We start from the raw sequence: 25,524 nt of genomic DNA on the forward strand, positions 1-25,524 counted from the left end.
CTTCTCTGCCAAATTTCAAGTCCCTGCATCAAAGCATAGAGATACAAGAACTTCTCAGCAGTTAAGACCCTTTTTTTTTTTTTTTTTTTTTTTAAGCATTGGCCAAACGTATTTTCCTAATTTCATTCTTGGAAATTTTTTTTTTTTTATATTTTAGCAAAAAAAAAGTTAATGTCAGAGATAGACACCTGGCACAGAAATTTCAGCTCAAATGGGTAAAATCTATCAAAGTTATAAGCAACTGAAAACAGAGTCTTATAACAGAAACTATACACACTGCTGCCAGCATGATCTATGCTTTGACTGAGTCAGATCGCTGTAAATTGCATCCCAGTTCATACAGCTTATAAAACACAACTTCCTTCTTCTATTATGTTAACTAGTTTGATTAATCCTTTTCCTCCTTAACTTTTAATATGGTCTAGCTCGTTAGCATTTTATTGCCCTACAGAAGTGAACGAAGTTTAATAATTTTTTACTTGCCTAAAATGTATCCACTCTAGAAAAATACTGCTCTTTCCTTTGAATTATATAACAGAAGATATCCCCATTCTGAAGGAAGCTAAGTACCTCCTGACTCCCAAATCTGAAGTCTACTCCAATGGATGTTGACACTGTTGAATTAAATTTTTTTTTTGCAGATGCTCTACATCTCTCAGAAAAAAGGCCTTGTTTGTTGCAACAGTGTCATAACCAGTGCTATTAGATAAACTGAGCTGTGCACACAATATCAGATGCAGATGTCTGGCAATACACTGCACTTTCCTCACTAGGATTACTATTTGTCCCATCTATTAAAGAGAACCACTTCTGACTTTTTGGCTAGGTTAAGCAATAATTAATTAGTCCCCATTAGCTACATATAGCCATGATCACACTATGAATGACAAAGGGTAGGAGTAACAGCGCATAAAAGGAGCTTCTTAATACTTTAAAAGATTATATTCAATTTTTGTCCATCCACAAGTTCAGCTACTTTCACAAATATCTCCTCTCAGTTGTCAAAGCTGTTCAAATGTACAAGAAAGCAATTTTGAAAAATGCCTTTCCTTCCCATATGTTATGAGTCTGAGGGGAGACCATAACCAAAACAAACATTTCTGGAAAAGTATAAAATGAAAACTTATCTCATAAATTACAGGAGGAAAATGGGAACAATTACATGTTACCAGTAATAGTAGAGTGCTTTTAAAACAAGAACCAGAGAAGAGATTATTAGCTTTGGGAACAGGAAATGCAATGCAGAATATATACATATATTTTTATGCATATCCAGTTTTCCCAAATCACTAAGGAATAAGGATAGGGCTTTCATTTTTCTTTCAGATTTTGGTTAGTGTTGGGGGAAATTATGTGATGCTTGCTAATTATGTGATTACAATTAATCTGTGATGAAAAGTCAGATGGAAGGAGAATGCTCTGCTAAATCCTTTTTTATATGGGAAGCCTAGAAGTTTCATGACAGAAATCACAATGGACCAGGGGAGAGAGATATTGACTTTTCTTTTTTGGTGGCAAAGCCCTCTGTAGTTTGAAATCGTAATAACTTCTTTAAAAAGTAGTTCAACTCTAAAAAGTGATTGGAAGTATCACTAGAAGGGTCTATATTTTGGTATCTCAGTGATAGTCAGATCAATATTGCTAGGCTTAAGAAGGGATTTCTACTCTACCTCAGTTGGCAGCTTTGCAGATATATCCTGGATCTGAAAACTACTTGAGATCTCTCACTCAACACCAGCAAACCAGACTTAGTTAAGCTGTGTTGAAGATATATCTGCAGAAAAGAAAAGGTAAAATTGCAGGACTGAGAAAAAACAATGACTTGTCAAATGAACAAATCTGATCTGGCAATCATTGAGACACTACAAACATGGAATCTCTATGGCACTAATGTGCTGAAAAAAGTAGATTCCATATGCTTTTACATTTGTTGTTTGCTGTGTTGTAGCCATGTTGGTCCCAGGATATTTACATTTGTCATTTTGTAATCTCTATAATGGAATTATTTCATGTAAATCTGTTTGTGTTAAGAATATGGTATAATCTCTTAATGATTGCATTGTTTCAGATTCCCCATGTCCGAGCATTATTTCTTTGGCTACCATTAAATTTAGGTTCCTTGATTACACCTTCACTTTAAAGCCAGTACATGTGCCCTCAAGGAATTTTAAGGCAGTTAACTGAAAAATTAACAAGACATGTCATAGTATACACATTTCCCCAAACATTAACAGACAAAAATACTAGAGCAAGCAAATTAAGCAATATCACACTGGGAAATGTATAGTCAACAGAACAGATCTGGACAAATACTGCAGAGCATCTGAAACTCAATCAAGTATTTTTAAGACACAAGGAAAAAGACCAGGTAGACAGGTCTATTAAACTCTCAACAATAGTTTGATTACCAAACTTGCTGCTCTTCTTCGAGTCCCAGTAGTGTACTAGCAATTATTGTCCTCAAAATAATTAAGAGAGACTGTTTCTTTTAGGTATAAATTGTTTGTATCTTTTGGACTAACTCCAAGCAATAAATCCATAGACTCAGTTTTGAACTATTCTATGTGCCTGAAATGGAGAGAACTTGTACATGACTTTTATAAATCACATTTATTGCTTATAAAAATCAACTTATCGCTTGCAAATGGCACTGTGCCAAAAGAGCATTTCTTTGAGGTTTTGGCCAGCTTAAGTCCCATTAAGTTTTAGTTACCACATATTGGCACCATAGGCCTACATCTACACACCACTGGAGGCAGTGTGCCATGTCAGTGAAATGCAAGCTGCTTCCACACAGTGGTTTGTAGCTACATGTGTCACTGAAAGGCTCTGGAGGGAGGAGGCAGCAGGGAAAGGCTCCAGAAGTGGGAGCGGGTGGAGACTTTCCCCGTTTTCTCAGCCTTTCACTGTGGCAAGGAAGGACTCCAGCAGCAGAGAGGCTTCGAGACACTACACTGCAAACGGCAGCAGCATACACGGGGAGGCATGGCTTGGGCATGTAGAGAGACATGTAAGGTACGTACTCGGGAACATACCCATTACCTTCATTCGTGTCTTTACTTGACTAAGCTGTGCTGTCTACCAGAATGGATAAAAATCCATTTTTAGTACAGTCAATGAGTGTGACTTTAGTGTCTCTTTCCAGAGAAGGGTGCATGTGTGTTTGTTTTTTTGAGAAGGGGGTGTGTGCAGTCTCTCATATGGGCTTAAGGGAACTACTACACCCCCATTTGCAAGAGTTGAAGAGGCCTCCACTTATCTTGGATACCTAGTCCTACAGACATCCTGCTCTGAACATCACAAAACTTCTAAAAATGAAAACATACATTTAATTTTGAATTTTTGACCTCCTCACTTGATCATTGCTGTGACTCCCTGAGAAGTTTTAGATGAAAACCCCATCAATTCCAGCTTTCATAATTAAGAATTTAAGGACAAGCAATTAGACCTTAGAACTGTACATTAATTGCCTATTAAATCTAATAAGACCTAAAACTATACTGCTGTGCTGACTTTCGTGTAATCTATGCTTCTACAGCAACTTTCAGCCAAGGATCTCAAAAAGCTTTATGCACATTTATGCTCAAATTGCCCCCGTGAAGTAGGAAAGTTTCATGCCCATTTTAAAGATTATGGGAACAGACGCCAGTAAGCCATGGACAACATCTGCAATAGAGCTGGGAATAGAAACCAGGAAGCCTATCTCCTGCTCTCATTCTCTAACTATTAAAATATTACGTATAAATTTGCTTTTGCTTAACTCAATTGTCCCGTCAACAGCTATGTTGAAGTAAAATCCCATCCACTGTTCTTGATTTGTAATTCCTCAGCTTTACCAATGACTAGTCTGTTGCAGCTGTTTTTACATCTATGCTTAAATTTTTAGCATGAAATTTTATTCTCATTAATTTTAAGCGCATACATTTCTGTAAGCCCACAAGGGTTGCTTGCACAGCTAGAGCTCTATCAACAAACATATTGGAAGTCTAGAGAAAAAATCCAAAATTTACTTTAGAGAACACAGATTTAGATTCTCAGTGGTGAAACTGAGAGTTTATTTTTCTGAGGTTGTCTGCATCCATTATTATATAACTTGCTTTGTCCAAACTACAGTTTTTTAGCACGCAAGCTACCTGTCTCAGTACACTTAAGACTGTCTTGCAGAGCCAGCAACGTGAAATCCGTTTTGTTGGCCAAGAGGCATATGCTGAGTGTGGCAAGTCTGTTCAGTACCTCAGGCTGCCAACAGGAAGAGGATGCCCTGCCAGAGGCCATCTAGGACTTAGGAGCTTTCTCCAAATCTCAAATTAATGTTGGACCTCAAATTTCTTCCTTTTATTGGCTATGAACTCCCACAAATGTATCTGTACAAGATCACATAGATGAGAAAAGTTTAAGTGAGCATCAACAAGCACCTTTAAAAAAAACAAAACAACCCACCACACCCCTCAGTACCACCTTTCCCAATTTGACCTGTTAATTGTAGAGGTCACTTGTTTTCTTCCAACACGGCTTGGCTCATTTCTAATTATCCTATCATCTGAATCCTTCACACCATGCAAAGTAACTCTGATGCTACAATCATCTAATTGTAGCATTTAATCAATCAGGCAGCAGCAGATGAACAAGGAAGAGGAAGCTTCTGGTTAACATACATATCAACAGTACACAGTAATGACAGGAAAAGAAAATATAAAAACAACAATTGTGATTTTGTTAATTACATTTACCAAAGTTAATTGGACTGGGGTTGTGGCTCTTCAGTGACTGAAAGCCTCTGCGTAAGCCTGCTGCTATGTCTTTGTCTATGTCTGTGACAGTTCAATTAGTTTGCATAAAAGGCACTTGTAACTACTAGTGTGCTTTTCAATATTGTCATTCAGAAAGAAAGTTTCATAATTTCTCTGCACTGGGCTGACCAGCAAGCTGAAATCTTCTAAAGGACTTAGACTGATATTTGGCAGGAACTGCTGTTCTGTGGACACTGCTCTTTTTTGTTGGCAATTTTTCCAGTATACTTCCCACATTCATCGTGTTCTTTGCAAGTCAGGCACTTTATGTTATCAGTATGAGTAGAATTAGGCAGACATTAGGCCACTAAGTTAAATACATTCAAAAATGGATGAAAAAAAACAGTCCACACAGAAATTAAAGCACAGTAAAGGCGGCCTCAATTTCTCATTAAAATGAAGTATCTCCTTATACACCTGCAGGTTTATAGTCCTAGACATATTTCCCATAATAGATGCAGGAAATATCTGAAAAACATGCAGCCCATTTTTTCTGAGGCAGGGCGCTCCCCCTTTGAGCCTGTGCTTCTGTGTGTGTCACGGAGAGAGACAAAGCAAAAAGATATGCCATGTTTTCAGACAAAAGTTTAATAGTTCACAAACATCAATAGTTAAACCTGTGCAGTGTTGTAGCGTGTCAGCCCCAGGATATTAGAGACAAAGTGGATGCAGTCATATCTTTTATTGGACCAACTTCTGCTGGTGAGAGACCGCTCTCTCTCACATCAATAGAAGTTGGTCCAATAAAAGACATTACCTCACCCACCTGGTCTCTAAAATAGTTAAACCTAGCAGAAATATACCTTCTTTGCAATCAGACAAAACTATGAAGTAATTTTTCAGTGTTAAATTCTTTATCTGAAGTTTAACAAAATCCAGTTTCTTGCCATTGGAAATACGCATAAGTTATGATTTATTTCACTCCAGCAGCTTGCTCAGCTTCGTTATGTTGAGCTTTCTACAAACATACAAATCATAGAATGCACGTACCAAAAGTGCTTAATGTGCCTCAATTTGTTTGACGAGAACAGAAGACTGCAATTTACATTACAGTTAATGTTTATAAATAATCAAAGTTGGGTCCATACAAATGACATACATTGGAGAATAATTTATCTCAGTGAGTAGGAGATAAGTAAGGTGAGCTCGGTGAGCTCAGATGAGAGCATACGCCAAAACGTGAGCTTTTTACATAGTAAAAAATGTGATTTACCCATCACAAAGCTATATACTTTTTGCTACCAACATTCACTTTTAAAAGTAAGTCACACAATAACCAGTAAGTGGGAAAAAACCAAACATTTTCCCATGAACTGAGTGTTAGGTCAATACAGGTTTTGCCAAATTGTGACCACAAGTAGAAGGTTCATATTAAGTTATCTGGAACGAAATATTAATCAAAATTTGCCAACTATTTTGCAATGAAAATGTATCCCTCTATAAAACATTTTCCTCCTTGCAGGGCCTGAACTAGAAGTACAGCAAACTTTCAGAACAATTATTTCGGAAAATTAACACAATGCTACATTGACTAATGAGAGAAAAGAAATAGTATCTTATGTGGCTATCATCTCACACAAGAAAACAAAAGCAGATTCAGTAAGAATGCATGCTGAAAACAGGAAAAGATGACCCACACCAAGTCACATCAATAGAGAATAAAAATAATCAATACAAGTTTTTATGCACTTTATCTGCAGATGAATTTTAGAAGTGCTGCACTGGGATGTTAAAAATCTCATTTTTTAAAAAAAATCTCAATCGTCTAAAATGCCTCAGCTTGAGAGCCTTGATAAAGAAAGATATATTTCAATCATGAGACTTCTTCAGGAACAATCTGCAAAGAAAAAAGTAAGCAGAGTTAGTCATGGCTATTGGAAGTGAAATGAGACCTAAGAGGTCCTAAAGCAGAGGTGGGCAAACTACGGCCCGCGGGCCACATCCAACCTGTGGGACCCTCCGGCCTGGCCCCTGAGTTCCTGGCCCGGGAGGCTAGCCCCTGGCCCCTCCCCCGCTGTTCCCGCTCCCGCGCAGCCTCAGTTCACTGTGCCACTGGCGCAATGCTCTGGGCTGGGGGGCTGTGAGCTCCTGGGGCAGCGCAGCTGCAGAGTCCCTGCCTGACCTGGTGGTCTGTGCTGCGCGGCAGCGCCGCTGCAGCACTGCCAGCCACCGGTGCTCCAGGCAGCGCGGTAAGGGGGTGGGGGGGAGTGGGTTGGATAGAGGGCAGGGGAGTTCGACGGGGTGGTCAGGGGCTGGAGGTGTGGATAGTGGTTGCGGCTGTCAGAAGGCAGGAAAGAGGGGGGTTGGATGGGACAGGGGTCCTGGGAGGGCAGTCAGGAAGGAGAGGAGGGGTTGGATGGGGTGGTGGGGGGCGGGGATTCCGGAGGCGGTCAGGGAGCAGGGGGTGGTGGATGGGGCAGGAGTCTTGGGGGGGGCCGTCAGGGGACAGGAGGGGTTGAATGGGGTAGGAGTCCCGGGGGAGTTATCAGGGGGTGAGAAGCAGGGGGGGTCGGATAGGGGCCGGGCCAAGCCTGGCTGTTTGGGGAGGCACAGCTTCTTCTAACCGGCCCTCCATACAATTTTGGAAACCCGATGTGGCCCTCAGGCCAAAAAGTTTGCCCACCCCTGTCCTAAAGTACCTTCATCTGTAACCTCTGCAGCTTGCTTTCAAGTGGTGATAATGGTAAAATTTAGAAATGCAGACACTGATACATGTGCCCCATTTCCATTCCAATAACCATGAACCTTCTAAAAGAACAGGAGTACTTGTGGCATCTGAGAGACTAACAAATTTATTAGAGCATAAGCTTTTGTGGGCTACAGCCCACTTCATCAGATGCATAGAATGGAACATATAGTAAGAAGATACACACACACACACACACACACACAGAAGGTGGAAGTTGCCATGCAAACTGTAAGAGGCTAATTCATTAACATGAGCTATTATCACCAGGAGAAAAAAAAACTTTTGTAGTGATAATCAAGACGGCCCATTTTGACAGTTGACAAGAAGGTGTGAACCTTCTGTATCTGTCAACATGCTCCCTTGAAATTTAAGACTTGATACCAGGAAGGATGCATTTCCCTAAGCTGCTATAGAAGAATGCCTTTTCTGCATGATGAAAATGGACAAGTTTCACAGAGCAATATTAAGTTTCTTACATACATATTAACAGTATTGCCAAGGAATGCTTTATAAGATGCCACTGATGTTTCAGTGCAGACATGAAGTTGCCGTATCTCTTCAGTTTTACTTTAACAATACTACTGTATTTCTTTGAGGGTGATGAAGGCCATGTTCGCTCTGTCTTAAATTTCAGAGTTTCCCCCTCTGCCTCTACTTCTGAATGGTTTAGCTTTAATTCTGTCATCTCAAATAAGGAGACAGTCCTACAGATCAGACAAAACATAGTGGAGGAAAAAATCCACAAAGTTGAGACATGGTACACAGTCCTCCACCGAGAAACACAATTTTCTTCCATACAGTCATATCTCCATTCACCTAAGCTCCGGTGTCGTCGTTTCTTTTCCTCCCCATACTGCTCTAATAACTCTAATCTGCAGAGTCAGTTTGAGAGTGCCCAAGAGCAAACCAGCAGGTTCTGGCCAACTTTCCACCTCCTCCTGGATTGTCCTTCCTAACTTTACAAGATAAGTCAAACAATCCACAACTCAGGCTTCTCTGTGCATGTACAGTAAGTAAAAAACAAAAGTTTGAAATTCAAATGTTCTTTGTTGATATTTCACATCTTTGCCAAAAAGTGGTGGTTTTCCTTCACACAACTTCATTCAAACATTCTCTTCAATTTCAACTTGCATAGGTTTAAACCCCAAATCTCAAAAACTCCGTCAACCATCACTGCAAATTTTGTACTGTTTTGGTTCAAAATAATCCATCCGTGGTCACAAATATTACATATGTGAAGCTCAGACCAGGTTTGGTACAAAAAACACAAAACTTGACAAGTTTTGTGGAGTCTGGGGTTTTGCTGCCAGCAGTTTGCACAGCTCTAATCAGTACCCAAAAATGGATTGTACGGCAGACATGCTCTAATAATTTTTAGTCTCAACATTTTGCCATGTGGTACATGTTTTTTCGGTATTCAATGACTGTAATTTTACCCCCACTCCTTCCTATCACCTTTTAAGTCCATAGCTTTTCACTAAGATGACTGTAGCTTCTTGTTCAATGGTCCTTTCACCCACCCACAGTTCTCCTAATCCTTGATTTGGGTTTTGCCTCTCTTCTGAGCTTCAATGACTTATCTTCCTCCCCATTAGCTTGTCATGTCTCTCCATCTTCTTTTCTTTTACCTTTGCAGATGACTATCAAAATGTTCCAATACATTATTTTCAGTGTGCATTAAAAAGACGCTCTGTCTGCAATCAAAAAGCAGACATAACTATTTGAACACAAGATGAACAAATTCATTGAAGAGAAAAATGTGCTATTGTATGTATAAAGCTGCAATTCCAACCAAAGTTTAGCTTTCCAAATATTTTGTGGAAATATTAGTTTTAGCAGATGGTAGTGGCTAGGTTTTTAGTGACATGCACAGGGATATACGTCCTGATTCAACAAAGCACTTAAACACATGATAATCTCATCCCTTGTACTGACAGCTGTTGCAATTCGATCACAAGTCTCATATCTGGTGTTTTCCCCAAACTTCTGGAGTCCTGCAATGCAACAATCTCTGCTGTCATTAAAAAAAAAATAAAATAAAATAAAGGTTTCTAGCCTTCATGAGTGTGGAGAAAAGCCAGAAAATGTGACTCAAGTGCTCACAAACCAAAAGGCAAATAAAAAAAAGCGTTTTTAAGGGGGGATGGATAGCTCATTGGTTTGAGCATTGGCCTGCTAACCCCAGGGTTGTGAGTTCAATCCTTGAGGGGGCCATTTAGGGATCTGGGGAAAAAATTGGGGATTGGTCCTGCTTTGAATAGGGGGTTGGACTAGATGACCTCCTGAGGTCCCTTCCCACCCTGATATTCTAGGATTCTATGATTATTTTTGTGGCCTGGCTCTTTATTTTTTATATATATATATATATTATATATAATTATAGCCAGATCTCCTCATATCAAAATCACAACAAAACTAGATTACGTAAGTGATGATCTTATATTTAAAATTTCCCACAAATGAGGGGAAAATGCAGAGATGAGATTGAAAATTAGATCCACTCATAGTTAACTGATGTTGGTGTCTAAAAAAATAAAAGGCACAGAAGGCATAGAAGTATTGGATATACTGAAATTGCTGAAGTCCGGAGTTTCACCTTAACCAAGAATTGAGGAGTCCAAGTCCTATTGAAAGTCAACGGGACGCATGTTCTTAAGTCACTTGGATGACTTTGAAAGTGCCACCCTTTGTGTAAAATACTTTAATCTCTTTTTCATAAGGTAGCATTCCAAAAAGTAAACATTTAAAAAAATTACCTAGCACTGTAATTTAACTTAATATATTTGCCATCAAGAAATCCATCAAAGAGCTATTCAAAGTGACCAAAAGCAGCGTCTGCCATGAAACATTTGGAACTGTTGCTAAATACATATTTCATAATGCTTTAGAGCTTTGATTATCTGGCAGTGACGTATTTCCTAGTAGAAATTATTTAACATGCATTTTGCAAGCTTCCTATTCGGAATGATTAAAGGGCAAAAAAGTTCATTAATAGAGTTTAGGCTGTCCATCGATAGCTCATGTCCTTCCTGAACATCGAATTCAGCAAAACTCAAACTTTAGAAACTCAGAGTTAATGTAAACGCCCACAGAACCTTAATTCTGACCCCCTGGAGCTGGCAATAGCCACTGGAAATTAGCTGCAAGCACTCCAGCTGCATTCACTATGTTAAGTGTAGCTGTATTGAATATGTTGTGATTTTGATATGAGGAGATCTGGCTCTCAGTCCCTTCATATATATTATCCAACGAAAGAGAAGCATATGTATGTGGAGGTTCCATTCTGCATCATCTCAATACAGAATTGTGTAGGTTGTGTCAGTGGCAGGGCCCTGGGGTCTTCTTGCCATGGGTAATATCAGTAGTGAGATGCGATGTGAGATCAGTCTGTGGATTTAAAGATGGGCAGGGAACAGTATAGGTTTAGGTGGTATCCTGTGTGAAAATGTGAAGGTATGAAATAAAAAGGTATGAAGTGGTTGTTAATTTTACAAGTGTGGGATTTTGTTGGGGGCACAGGCTCCATTTCAGAGTGTATGGAAAGTGCAGGTAGCTCTGCTGTGAAAAGGTAGAGTGCGAGTATGTCTGCTGGGTATTATGGGGCATTGCTCAAAGAAGGTGACCCTTCCCCATAAAGGCAAGGCCCCCTGAACCTGGCACACAAAAAAGGGGGTAGAGACCCCCAGATCCCAGTCACATGGAGTAGGAAGACACCCCCTAGATCCTGTCACACAGAGAAGAGGAGAACCTGAGACTGACAGCTGTCCTTGCCCCTATTCTCCCCAGTTTCTCTCCCAATGACCTACACCCTCCCTCTTGAGCTCCCAACCCCTCTCACCTCCCTTACCACCCATCTCCATCTATCCCCTCTCCCCTCAATGCAGCCCCAAGCCCCTCTCGCCCCTATTCCTCCAACTCCTCCACCCCCTAAAATGAACCTTCCTTGCCAGCAAGCATTCAGCTATCTTTTTATTTATTTTTAAACAAAATATTTTTGATTACTTCCCCCAAAACAGAAAGCCACCCTGACAGAGGCAGATTTTAGTAATACGCCTCCCAACCATTTCCTGTTTTCTGTCCAAAGTGGGACTTGAACGGACACTAGCTGGGGGAGCTGGGTTCAAAGAACAACTGCTTATCCTCTTGAGGTATTCAGCTGGTGTGAAACTTCAAAGACTAACAATCCTGCTAACCAGTGGTATGCTGTGTATGTATGCAAGCCATGCATTGTACGCCCATTGGTCCAGCCCATGGGACAATTCTATCCGGCCCCCAGATGCACACAGAGGATGCCATTTTGTAGAACAAAATGGTGTCCTCCACACAGTTTGAGCTTGTATATGCCATGTATACAAGGTAATGCTGCACGAAGGATGACATATTGGACCACCTAGTACATGTGTAGAATTGCATGCCTTACTAAAAATATCACAGCACAGCACTGCTGCTATCTCCTCTGTCTATTCACACTCAGTGCAATCTATTAGGAGCAAGAATAAGCATGTGAGGCTAACTGGAGAAGCAAAATCTTTTTCATATAACGTTTTAATTTGGTTTTCCCCAAAGAGCTGCTGGGTGCCAAGCACTCTGTTGGTGTAATCCTCAACTGCTGGAGACCCTGGTGTGACGATCTGCACTCTGGTTTTTATCTCAGGCTCCCCTTAGTCAAGTGGCCCTAAATTTGGATCACTAGCAGAACCCCATGTCCTTATTAGGCACTCCAAATGTAAAGGTGTAGATTTTAGAGCACTTAGAAGAGTTGCGCTTTAAACAGAAAGCTGGTCTTAACTTTAACTACAGCAGAGCTGTTGCTCTGCTATAATACTCAATATAGACAATTAGGAAGGCCTATCCAGATGACTACTGTGGGGAAAAACTTTTAAGCTTGTGGGTACATAGGGAAATCTACTGTGGAGCCAGAGGACCCTAAAACACCAGTGAAGGAACCCCAGCTACTCACCACATCATCTTATACTCCTCACAGCACATTCTTCCCAGGAACTATGCTGCCCTTTGTATTCCTGACAGCCCCTGCTCCCTCGCTATCCCTCTAGAAGACGGATGGATGATGTGAAGAGCGCACTAAGTGCTACAATCTGCCAAACATTTTTCTGCCATTTGGAGAGGCACTTGCTCTGTAAAGCCAAAGAAATTCAAACAATGCAACTGAACTGGAGTGGAGGGGCTCTAACGGAAATAAATGACACAGATATTTAAAAGCATCAGCACACATTATAGGAGTCCAAAATTCTTGGGCTTTTCCTTAACGTGTTATTTAGAAGTGTAGTTCTTTTTAGAAAAGTGACCATTTAAAGTATGCCATTGTGGGAATCCATTATTTCCACCTCAAATACATTTAGCTTTTTACCAAATCAGATTTTTTCCAACTATGACTCCTATAAATTCAATGCTAGGATTTAAGAGGTCAGATGATCTCTTTCATTTTCACACAGTAATAGTAATTAATGTTCTGCAGTCCACCTTAGGCAGTAACACTTGTGCAATCCTAATGCTTTCAAACTGTGTGCTCAGATACACTGATCCAACCCCATTTCCTTTAATAAGTTTGCATAGATCTAACTGATTACATTTCAAACACTTCTGCTGACAGTGAACAAGAAGAAATAGAATCCAGTCCATTCCTCATTACTGTTCTGGCCCTGCAGTGTTAACAGGAGTAAAAAGCAATATCATCTTGTCATTAAAATCAGCAGATATGACTGACTACAAACACGGAACAGATCTATAGAGTAAGAATGCGTGAAAATGTGAATTTTTCAAATTAGACTTGCACTTAGACTTGCCAAAAGCCTCTATATCCCCTATAGTGATTATTTCCATAGCAGGCTGACATAGTACTGTGCATGGGGGTTTTTCCCCCCCAGAGAATGGGAGTGATTTAGGTTTGTTTCAACTTACCTATGGTCTACAATCCACCATGCTATTCAGTGAACTATGAAACAAGGAAGGGATAATTTAGCCATCTCCACAGCATTTCTCAAATTGGAACTCATCCATGTTTTGATTTTCCCACAATTCCATTGTGGGAGCTTATGAACCAGGAGCTAAAGTAAATGTTAAGGTATCATTTTTGAAATCAGCAGTTCATTTTGTTTAATGAGAAACAACTAATCTTTAAGTATTCATTGCTTGGAGACATTAATACATATTTTGTAACAGGAAAAAAAAGTAAAGCACTACAATTCCTTAAGTACAAACAGCCCTTCAGATGTTCTAAAACCACTGCTGACCTATATTTTTTTTTGAAGTAAATGCTTCGGTGTATTTATCTGATATCCAAACTAAACAGAATTTACAAGTACTGTAGAAAGTTACCTTGGAAGTGAGGTTAAGACAGTGGGTGGTGATGAGAATGAAGGTCTGGGGTACCTCAAGTCCCCCTTGGTCAAGTGGCCTCAAATTTGGATCACAAGTAGAACTGCATGTCCTCATGAGGCACGCCAAATTACAAGACAATCCAAGTAACCACAGAGATTTTAGAGCACTTAGAAGAGTTGAGCTTTCAACAGAAAGCTGGTCTTAAAGTACAGCAGAGCTGTCTCTTTGCTACAATGCTCAGCAGATAATTAGGAAGGTGGGTGGTGATCAGCATGAAGGTCTGGAATATCCCAGGAGTCCCATAGTCCAGGTCAAACAGATCTTTGTCCTGATTTTCAGGAGTACTGCGTGCTCAAAAATCTCACTGAAGTCAATTGGAGGTACAGATGGTCAGCATTTCAGACAAATCAAGTCACTAGTCAATGATTTAGGTAAACATATCCCTTTGCCCCGTGCGGAGGAAAAGACTACAAAACTGACCTTGTCCACAAGTCATCTGCCATCCCTAACAAAAATATTAGTGAACCAAAGTAGTATTATGAACAAGGCTTCATTTATCCCAACTGTAATATGTGCTTCTCCAACCTGAGCCCCAAAAGGGGGATAGATGTCATCACCTTCCCTTAATTTTAAAAAGTTTTATTAGAGACTTAGTACCTAAATCCTCAATGCCATTCCCCATCCTCTGCAATCTTTCATTAATGGCAGGGTTTCAGACTGTCATGTACAATACTGAATCAGATTAGAGTTTAGATACTGACATTGCATCTGCAGTCTCCTATTCTCATACTTTATGCATATTTCAGAAATGAGTAGCTGATTTGGTAGGATTCTTATTAATGGCAAGTATGTCCGTGGGAGCTGTGGCTTATCCCAATTTGAATTTCTTTATGTTGTAATTTTTAATTCTGAAGTGAAAGATCTCACCCAACTCCAAAGGCCCAATAGGTGCTCTGGTAATCCTGGAACATGGGAATCTTTCAAATTAAAACAGGTCTTTTTCTGATCTACGAGTTACAACAGAATGTTACAGAGTTCACAGATGCCAGACGCTAAGTAGGAATAAAGCTACCTTGATCATCTAGCCCAGCCCCTGCCAGTGCTAGAATCACTATAGTCCCTGCTGGCATTGGAATCCATGAATCTACAGAATGCTTTCAGTGTCTGTGCAGTCCAGTTTCAATGACTGAAGTGATGAGATTTCCACCACATTCATAGATTACAACAGCTAATAAACTGTAAAATGATATTCCAGTTATTTGGCCTAAATTATCCTTTTCTTAATTTCATCCTATTTGTTCTAGATCGTATCCCTTTGTACACCATAGACAATTGCCCTGCCCTCTCCTACGTTGCATTTACACTCTTCATTTATTTAATGCAAATTTAAAAAGAATGGAAACATTTTCTTCACAGAATTTCGAAAGGTCTCATTCATGTAGAGCTGAAATAATTCTTCTTTGTTCAGATTACCTTGCTTTGCTCTCCAGAAGCTCCTTGGCTAACGTATAGAACCCTTAACTAAAATCTTCATAAAAGAATCTTAACCTAGAGTGGTACAGGGAAATTTTTTTTTTTGTTCAGATTTTGAAATGAGAAAGGGGCAATGACCAGCAATGCACAGCTAATATTCTTCAGAGGCTTTCCACAAACTCTTCCCATTAGTCTGCGATAAGCCCCATGTACAAGGGGTATATACAGCGCTGAAGAGGATGAGGGGACAGAGGAATCTATTGTTTTCTTATTTAAAGAAAAGTCCCTCTGAATCATAAGCAAGTAGGAAAGTGGCACCACTTGGTAAAACAGATTAAAGAGCATTATGTTGGAAATATTTAAGAGTCCTTCCTGTAAAATATACTGAATATACAGCTCAACGTTCAACTGGTGTAATCTGAAATTAGGAGGCTAGTGGGCAAGTTAAGTGATATTTCCGTTTGGAAATATTTCACAAGGAAACGTTTATAAAGTAAATTCCCCTTTTGAGGAAGTCGGATCCTCTCCACAAAAAAATGCTCTTCAAAAGTACTATTATGAGCTCCAAGAATACAGCATTTCTGGCAGGAACGATTTAGCAGTATCCAGGAAGGTGGTGAACATGACAGCCATGGAAAGGATCTCAAAGTTCTCTACAGTTTGGTGAAGAAATTTTAACATACTCCCAGAAACCCCTCCTAGTGCATTAGTGGCCACAATCTGTGAAGACTGATTAATAATTCTGGGAAAGTGTTACTCAGTCTTCACAGATTGGGGCCACTAATGTGCTACAAGGGTTTTCTGGGAATATGTTAAAATTGTTCCTTGTTCCTCTCCGATAAAACATGCTCCATTCATCAGGTGAATCATCTGTGTTGAGAAAAACCTTTCAATATGTATTTGCATAATACACGTCATAAACACAATAAGAAGAAGAGTAGTCATTGTGGTACATTGCATTCTTGTCACATTTCAGTACTCCTTCGTGCCCTTTTTCTTTCAAACCACCATTGCCACACACACTGTTTAAGCAACTTTCATGTTGCGCCATAAAACAGTAAGAGCAAGGTGGAGCAGAAGACTTATTTGGATAAGGCAATTATATAATGTACATAATCTGTGTACATGTAATGTGATGCAAATAGTCTCAACTGCTCTTTTTAAAAGTTGCCTCCTAATTGTGCTTGAAAATTCAAGTTTTCATCTAAATTTAGGTCTTCACAACTGCAGCGGCTAAAGAACCCTTCAAAAGGTGAACAGTGTAACTCATGCAGTGAAATCTGCAGACAGTTTGAAATAGTAGCTCTGAGAAGTGTAAGTATATAAAGCCAAATTATGATCATTCAAATGCCATTAGCCATTTCTCCACTGATCATTTTAACAAAAATATCAACACCAATTCTTTACTGACTACATTTTTTCATATTTTAATTCACAAATTCTCTCCTTTTTGGCTTTACCACAGAATTTCTGATTTGCCACATGGGAATGCTACAGAGTTCAGGTGCAGCCTGATGCAGAGTACATGGGCCCTTGACACTTTGCTGTTCAGGGGAGGTGGAGATTTCTGGGGGGCCAGGAGATGAACAAGGGCATGAAGGGACAAAAGACCTACTTCTGTGCAAATTAGGAACTTAACTTTCATTCACTTCCAGTTTAAGAGGGAGCAGTGGACAAAGGACCTAGAGCTTCTGACCAGACTATTGTCCCAGCACTTGTCCAGGCCTCCTAAACTGTACAGGGTAGAGCTCTTTAGTCCTCTATGCCCCTTTGATATGTATGTGATCGGAACAGCAGAGGGTCAGGAGAGAGCAGTGGTTCTTGTTAACATTCTGCCCAGGACATGGACCCTGTCTACAGGTACAGTCATATTTAGGTACCAGTGCAGAGAGGAGTTCAAAAACATATCAGTCCAGCCCTAGCCTTCTATTTTCAGTATATTAACATTAAATGAACTACTGAGCTAATACATTCTATGCCAAGCAAAATTTCATGGAAGCTACTCTGGCGGCTTTTTTTGGTGCATTTTAAACCAAAACAGATCTGATAAATCTATTTAATTCTGCTGATTACAACAAGCAATAAAGATTCCGCAATGAGAACCTTGTTGACAATTTTGCTTATATGTGAGGCACAGGAGACTTTACAATAGCTATATTAGCTGTGTAGCACTAACAGTCGAGAACATGGAGTGAGTGGCATAGAGTAGGCAGACATAATGAACTGAATTTTCCTGTATACAGGTACCTTTAGTTATTTTGGAAAAATATTTCTGGAATAGCTGAAGCATATTAATTTAGACTACTTGTGCCTATTTTACTCTGTGAATCCATGTCTGTGAAAGAAGAGGCAAGTCTTGTGTTCTCTATAAATATAAAGAGAACTTTGCTGCCTCATCAGCATACATGTACTGAATATCAGTTTCTAATAGCACTGAAACATACAGCAGTAGTAAATGACTAGTACAGGGACAATATAACTCAACTGCAACTTGTCAGATGAATTTTAAAAGTGCCTGAGCTTTATTTCTAATCTTCCATTTCAGTCAGTTACTAAAGATGATCACTCACAATTTCTACTGAAGTCAATGGGAGCTATGGGTGCTCACTTCCTCCCCAAAAAAGTCAGATTAAACCATTAGCCTTATAACTCTAAGAGAAGTGTGCGATTCCAATAATGTTAACTTGGCCATAATGCACTTATTATAGCATTTTTATACTTTGTTATATCCACTGCTTTTTTTTAAAGATGAACCCCATTGTATCATTGACTATTGTAATATACACCCATAAAACATTTAGAATGCACACCATGGCCAAGTGAACTGCATGGAAGTAACTTTAATATTTTAAATTTCCTGTCCTGAGTGTTTGACACCATGTTAAATGTTAATGCTTTTTCCATTTTTGCACATGCAAACAATGAAACAGTCTCCAGTCTCTACCAATTATAACTATTTATTAAGAATGCCTGACAATAGTGTCAGCCATTTGCACTGATTATCTTGTCCTCCTTGCAGAAGTACTCTTACTTGCTGAGATAATTTATGATAATGATCTTACTCAGTGAACCTACTCAGAGAAGATTACTCCCCTTCAGAATCTTGGCATCTTTTCCAACCACACCTTTCCCATGGAAGTCTTGAGTCAGATGTGACAGGGAAACAGTAACCTAGCCACATAATCTGCACTGGTTACACCCTTACTGGTCCTGTGAAAATCTCTCAACCACAGTTTAACAAGGTTTGATGGTTTCACTTCTCTGTTAGTTGCATCAATATCATCCAAAAGCTAGCAGGTTCTAGCTGGTGCTGTGATGCTCATGCGCTACAAATGGCAAAAGTGGCTTTAATTTATTGCATGGCCAAATACTGCACAAGTTTGGGGAAGAAGGTCACACATGGACCTCATTTATATCCAGCTAAATACAGCTATGAGTCTAAAGTCCACTCTACTGCCTTGGATTCCAGTCCTCCCAAACATCCTTCCTCCAATCATCTGTTAAGAGATGGCTATCTTGCACGGGTACAAGAATGCTCTCGCTAACAAAAAATGCTCTATGACAACCTTGTTCATCCACCTCACACTTGCTTTAAGTTCCACCAATCATTCTGGGCAGCTGAAAAAGCTCTTTTGTCATCCAACTCCTACCCAGAAGACACCTGGTGAGTGCAATGAGCAGGCTCTGAAGTAAAGAAAAAGCACCTCCTAGATGATCCCACCATCGAATACCTGATGCAAAAATGGAGAATCAAAGATTCGCCAGAGTACGCATGCAGAGACCTCCGAACCACGGAATACATTGTGAACAGGTGCCCCATCTTTTCATTTCCATGAGATATTGCAAAGGTGCACTCTGCATTTCCTGAAGCCCTCAAATGAATTTCAAACCTTTCTATTAACTTATAAATGTTGCTATTTCCATACTAAAGACGACGTTATCTGTCACTAGCCCGATTTCACATTATAGTTGAGAAAATCTATTTATAACCTCTGTATCACAAGTAGCTATTCAGAGAGGACAAGATATGTGATTTTTAAAAGACGTGACATTAAATGACCCATACTCCAACAGCAGTAATATGTGACAGGGTGTGTACTAGAAGACCTAGTACACTTCTTTGGTACTTGAAGATGTACCATTGGCATCTTGTTCACAACACAACTGAGGCATGCATCAAGAAGCTACTTATGCACCTCGTGTTATGAAATATTGCTTAACTAAACAACTCTTCCTAGAGGCTCATCCCGGAGTGTGTCTCTACATCTGAGTTTAGCCCAATTTTTTTTTTTATCTACTGTTCCCAGTGACCCAGTTAGCTTTGAATCATTTGGAACTGGAGGCCAAAACACTTAGATTTGTCACCAAGCAATTTTAATATATTTAAAAGTTGTACCAATAGCCATCTGACAGACATTTCTACTGCATTATTTAAAAAAGCAACAAATTTAGGACCATATGATACTATTATAAGCTATACAACAAGCGTTCATATAAGTACCAGATATCACTAATTATTCAGGTATCCAGTGCATACTCATCTGCACAAGCACCTTCACATCACAAGCTGGAGGTGGAAAGACTTATCAGGTTAGCTTGTGCTTCTCTGCCACTTACAAGAGCATTTTCTATAATATATTTCCTAATGCTTGGGCTAATCAGCCTTGAACTTGTAAACCAACTTTTGAATTTTTAGAAACTGAGCTTTGAAAGACTTGGATCTTACCTATCTTAAGCTTACACCACAGAACATAAGCATTAAAATGTGCAGTCATCTTTTCCTTAGAATCAGTGTTTTTGGGTAACCACACCTTACTGAACTAGTCATTTTGTAGTACTGATGAAACTACCACAACTTGATTAGTAACATTTTGAGTGTTTCTAAGAAGTTTCAAGGTTGTAATTCTAAGAAATTTTTGAACAGACCTATTTATAATCTGAAAACAAGACAGACAAAATACCAACCATTAGATATATCTTATTTAAGGAGACACTCTGACCTAGGTTTAGAGAAACAACTTACTTGTTTTTAACATCTGAAAATAGAATGGTTTCACTTCTTGATAAGTTACATATAATAGAACAAGATAGTTTAAAAAGGATAATATTGAAAGAAAAAAAAATACATTTCTGGTGAGGGTTGAGGTTTTGCTCAAAAAGTTCAAGAGGCAAAGGCTGTGCCACACGTTTCACATATTTGACTGATGTGGAGCAGCAGCTTGCTTCATCAGAAGTTCTGGCTTACCTGGGACTTTGTCAACAGATGCAAAAACAGATCGCTGTACAGTAGGGTCACAGCTGCCACGCCGTGACTGGTCGTAAAATCTAAATGGCAGGTGCTGTGATGCAGATGCAGAGCTGTGTCCAAAACCCATCACTTCAGTTGAAGGCTGGACAGGAAGATCCAGGAGAGCTACATTTAAACAAATTGACTTTTTGTTAATAAAAATCTATAAAAAGGAGATCTAATGTGAGAATTACATTGCCAACTTGCCCAGAACCTTGGGACCATAGCTAGTTTAGATCAATCTACATAGCTTGCTCATACGTGCATCTTCTGAATAAAAACAGCTTGCTGCTCGTTTTGCCTTGTAATTACAGGGCAGGAAAGGCAACAAGTGGCTGCAAACTGCACTCCCTTTCATGTATATACTAGGGAAACCCCAATATTTATTAACGGAGGAAACAGGCCTTTTGCAATATGTCTCCATTACATAAACGTGATGGTTGCAAGCCATTTCAAAAAATTGGTATCGTAGTAAGAAATATCCATCAACAAGGACATTCATTAGTTATGTTTGTGCACGGCAGCGGGCCAAGCCATTTGGAGACAGGTAATCTGGTAAGTAAATATCTGCAGTGTGTGTGACCACCCACACTATTTTAGGTCTACTTCCATGGAAGATCTTAACTCTGAACTTACTCTTAATTTAGATACCAGAAATCAAGAAGACCAAAGAATTAGACTGCACAATTATAATTCACAGGACCAAAGCATAAGTATATTTCACATAGCACTGAAACATTAGAAACGGATTTTAAAACTCTAGACGGAATAATTCTCAGTTGAAGTTGAGTCACTAATTTTAATACTACTCCAGATTTTCTTTATACATTGTTTCATATTACAGATATTCCAGACAGTGATTGATGCTCTCCAGTAATCAAATAACTAAGATGTTCAGTCTCCTTTCTCACCTGCCCATCCCCTTTCCCTGTATGTTCTATCCTCTTCCATTCACTCACCCGATTAGTTCCAATCCTCACCATGTGCTGCACTGATTTAGGCCTTAGCTATTATACATTCAATCCCTATGTCAAGGTTCCTTCTCCACTCTGAACTCTAGGGTACAGATGTGGGGACCTGCATGAAAGACCCCCTAAGCTTATTCTTACCAGCTTAGGTTAAAAACTTCCCCAAGGTACAAACTTTGCCTTGTCCTTGAACCGTATGCTGCCACCACCAAGCGTGTTAAACAAAGAACAGGGAAAGAGACCACTTGGAGACGTCTTCCCCCAAAATATCCCCCCCAAGCCCTACAACCCCTTTCCTGGGGAAGGCTTGATAATAATCCTCACCAACTGGTATAGGTGAACACAGACCCAAACCCTTGGATCTTAAGAACAATGAAAAAACAATCAGGTTCTTAAAAGAAGAATTTTAATTAAAGAAAAGGTAAAAGAATCACCTCTGTAAAATCAGGATGGTAAATACCTTACAGGGTAATCAGATTCAAAACAGAGAATCCCTCTAGGCAAAACCTTAAGTTACAAAAAAGACAAAAAAACAGGAATATACATTCCCTCTAGCACAGCTTATTTTACCAGCCATTAAACAAAAGAAATCTAAACGCATTTTCTAGCTAGATTACTTACTAACTTAACAGGCTGCATTCCTGATCTGTTCCTGGCAAAAGCATCACACAGACAGACAGAACCCTTTGTTCCCCCACACTCCAGCTTTGAAAGTATCTTGTCCTCTCATTGGTCACTTTGGGTCAGGTGCCAGCGAAGTTACCTTAGCTTCTTAATCCTTTACAGGAGAAAGGGTTTTCCCTCTGGCCAGGAGGTATTTTATAGCACTGTATACAGAAAGGTGGTTACCCTTCCCTTTATGACACCCTACCTGATGGATAACCACCTACATAGGTAACACTCCTTTCTACATCTCTTAATGCATAAAAGTTCAGAAAATTTAACTGCTGACATTCTATTTTATGTAGCTTCTCATACTGTTCTTATCAGCATAGTATCTGAGTAACTTCCATTAGTGAATCGAGCAACACTAACATGTGGTTCATTCACTCTCTCCTCCTCCCTGCTGGGGCAGACATTCTCATACATGAATATGCATTTTGCTATAATACGAAGATATTGTTAAGATCTATTGTTTAGAAACTGGACACTGGTTTCAAGATTCCTCTCCTGGGACACAGTATTTCAGATGCTTTGGATGACACACAAGAGCAGATCTTACACTGAATTGTCATGAGACATGTTTCCCACTTCAAAGAGAAACATTTAAGGCATCTGCTTACCTGCAATTCTCTGCATTTTCATACGTCGAGCTTGGATGCGGCCCTTTGCCAAACGCTGCTTTGCAATGATACAGCGAATGTGATCAGAAAAAATAAATGTGGCTTGGAGAATGGGGAAGGGCTTAGAATGGGGACTAGATGCAGGTTTGTGAATTATTATATTCAGAGCTCTACTGTCATCTTCTACTCCAGTTACCTGCATATCCTATAAAGAAATGGAATACAGTCAGCGGTGAAAGAAATTGAATTGTTCATTGTGAATATTTAAATTAGATATGAACAATATATCATTATAAGAAGACAGAGACATGAGGTACTGCTTTAAAAAAAACCCCACACAAATGCTGCAGTATATTGGTATAAATTTCTTGTGAAGTAAATCCAACAGGGCTAAGTCAGGCAAAAATTCAATTAAGTGGTTTGACTGTGAAAGAGTACTTCTCTCTCTCCATTTTCTAGAAACATGACTATTGAGCTTGGCATAACATAAACAGATACTACTACTGCTGAGCAACTCATTTAAGATGTTTACATTCTGATGCAGCTGGAATACCAAGAAATTTGAATTAGGTACTAAAACATTGGACTAAATGAAGAATTATTATAAACTAGACTGAAAGATGCTGAAATCCCATTTTTCTCGGGTAACAACAATTCAAAGGACTAGACTCTAGAATTATCTATACTTGCTTTCTTCATTGTAACATTCTAGGTCAGTGGTCTCCAACCTTTTTATGCACAATATCACTTTTTGAATTTAAGTGCAACCCAGGATCTACCCCGCTCCTTCCCCAGGGCCCCACCCCGCTCACTCTCCCCCACCTTCCCTCACTTTCACCGGGCTGGGGCAGGGGGTTGGGGTGTGGGCTCTGGGCTGGAGTCGAGGGGTTCGGAGTGTGGGAGGGGGCTCCAGGCTAAGCCTGGGGCAGGGGGTTGGGGTGCAGGAGGAGGCTCTGGGCTGGGGCAGAGTGTTGGGGTGCAGGAGGGAGTATGGGGTACAGGAGGAGATATGGGGTTCTGCCTCTGGGGGGGGGGTCAGGGCTGAGGCAAGTGGTTGGCATGCAGGAGAGGTTTGGGTTCGGCCTTGGGAAGAGGGATTAGGGCTGGGGAAGGCGGTTTGGGGTGCAGGCTCTGGGCGGGGGCTCAGGGCTGGGGAGCGGGAGAGGTTCAGGGTGCAGGAGGAGGTTTGGGTGCTGGCTTGGGAAGATGGATTAGGGCTGGGGAAGATGGTTTGGGGTGCAGGAGGAGGTTTGGGGTGTGGCTCCGGGAGGGGGCTCCCCCGAGGCCACAGGGATGTGCTGGCCACTTCCAGGAGCAGCATGTGGCCAGGACACACAGGGAGCCTGCGTTAGCCCTGCTGTGCTGCTGGACTTTTAGCAACCGGAAATCACGATTGACTGGCAAAGGCTCCAGGATCGATCAGCTGATCACTATCTACCAGTTGGTGACCACTGTTCTAGGTAATTTTGTAGAATAAAAGATTTCATACTATTCCACAACAAATCCCAATACACACTTAAAATATCTTCCCAATATATACCCAGATGTATTGTGTGCTTGCATGCATATAGAACACACACACACAATTTTCAGGGCACCTTTTAGCTATTATTTTCTTTAAGTGTACTTAATAGAGCAAATACCGGAATTCGTGTTTAAGTATTTCAGAGTTTAAAAACACAGTTTAATTTGTGATGAGAAACCATCTCTTTCCTTTTCTTCATGAGTATTATAAGATCTGTTCCCTATTGTGATTCAGAAGAGCCTTTCAGCACAGATTTAACTTTAAGCATGTGTTTAACTGCTATTGACGTTAGTGGGACTTCAGTGCTCTGATTAACAGAGATGCTTTCTTGAAGCAGGGCCTTTATGAGGAAGTTACTTCATTTGCAAGTGTCCAGCTAGTGAACTTTTAAAGAACTTCTTTGGAAAGCTGGAAATAGCATAAAGCAATTTAATAGAAGATAGAATTAGAAAGGGATACTAAGTACACAGAAAATAGGGAGGTATGCTATTGATCTAAAACATACACTGATAAAACCAATACTAAATTTGATTACACTGTTTCTTACATTAACAGACTTTTCAGCTGGAAAACAAATCCTCGGGTCAACAGATATCTTACCTGCAAAAGGCCCGCAAATTTAACGACTCCCCAGCCCAGTCTGGCAACATCTGGTTCAACTAAACTCATCTGGTAAATATCCACAGCCAGAAATCTCTGAACCTGACCGCCATCTTTTGTAATCACTGTACAAGCAATTAAATCGCTGTTATCTAAAGAGAAAAAAATAGTTAAGATAGGCAGCTATCACAGTTAACTTCTGCAATAGCTTATTTTGTTAGGAATTTCAAGATTTTTCAAGGAATATGCTTTGCATTAGAAACCAAAGTTATCTTGGCACATTTCAGATACTCGTTTCCTCTTCACATTCAGAGTCATTTTATCATGCCCATTCAGAATTAATTCCTGGTATACACTGGATGATGACTTATTTTGTCAAGAATGCTTTGAGTACAAACATGGTGTGCTATTTAGATGGTTAAGGGTTTTAGTTCACCAGGCTTTTGTGTTACACTCAACATGATTTCAGGGTTGAACTTAAATCAGTTATTGCTGATATCTCCCTCTTCAGGACTGCTGAGATACCTCTGAACTTAAAGCTATGCATTTATTTGTTTTTGCAATTGCTCG

General features: G+C 39.9%; 1 protein-coding gene across 7 annotated transcripts in view; it reads right to left on the minus strand.

The window, feature by feature from the left end:
- The window catches only part of CLEC16A (C-type lectin domain containing 16A), a 177,424-nt gene that overhangs the window by 26,982 nt on the left and 124,918 nt on the right, over positions 1-25,524 (minus strand). For 6 of the 7 annotated variants that reach the window (XM_074965454.1, XM_074965453.1, XM_074965452.1 and 3 more), the window contains exons 19-21: positions 24,955-25,106; positions 22,830-23,034; positions 20,537-20,704 (exon numbers count right to left, since the gene is read on the minus strand). In XM_074965454.1, coding sequence (XP_074821555.1) covers positions 20,537-20,704; positions 22,830-23,034; positions 24,955-25,106 — 525 coding nt within the window. Of the gene's footprint in view, positions 1-5,311; positions 6,628-20,536; positions 20,705-22,829; positions 23,035-24,954; positions 25,107-25,524 lie in introns of those variants that run through there. The other variant, XM_074965457.1, reaches the window with a different exon arrangement.

Source organism: Natator depressus, chromosome 10, assembly GCF_965152275.1.
Source record: "Natator depressus isolate rNatDep1 chromosome 10, rNatDep2.hap1, whole genome shotgun sequence".
Lineage (NCBI taxonomy): Eukaryota > Metazoa > Chordata > Testudines > Cheloniidae > Natator > Natator depressus.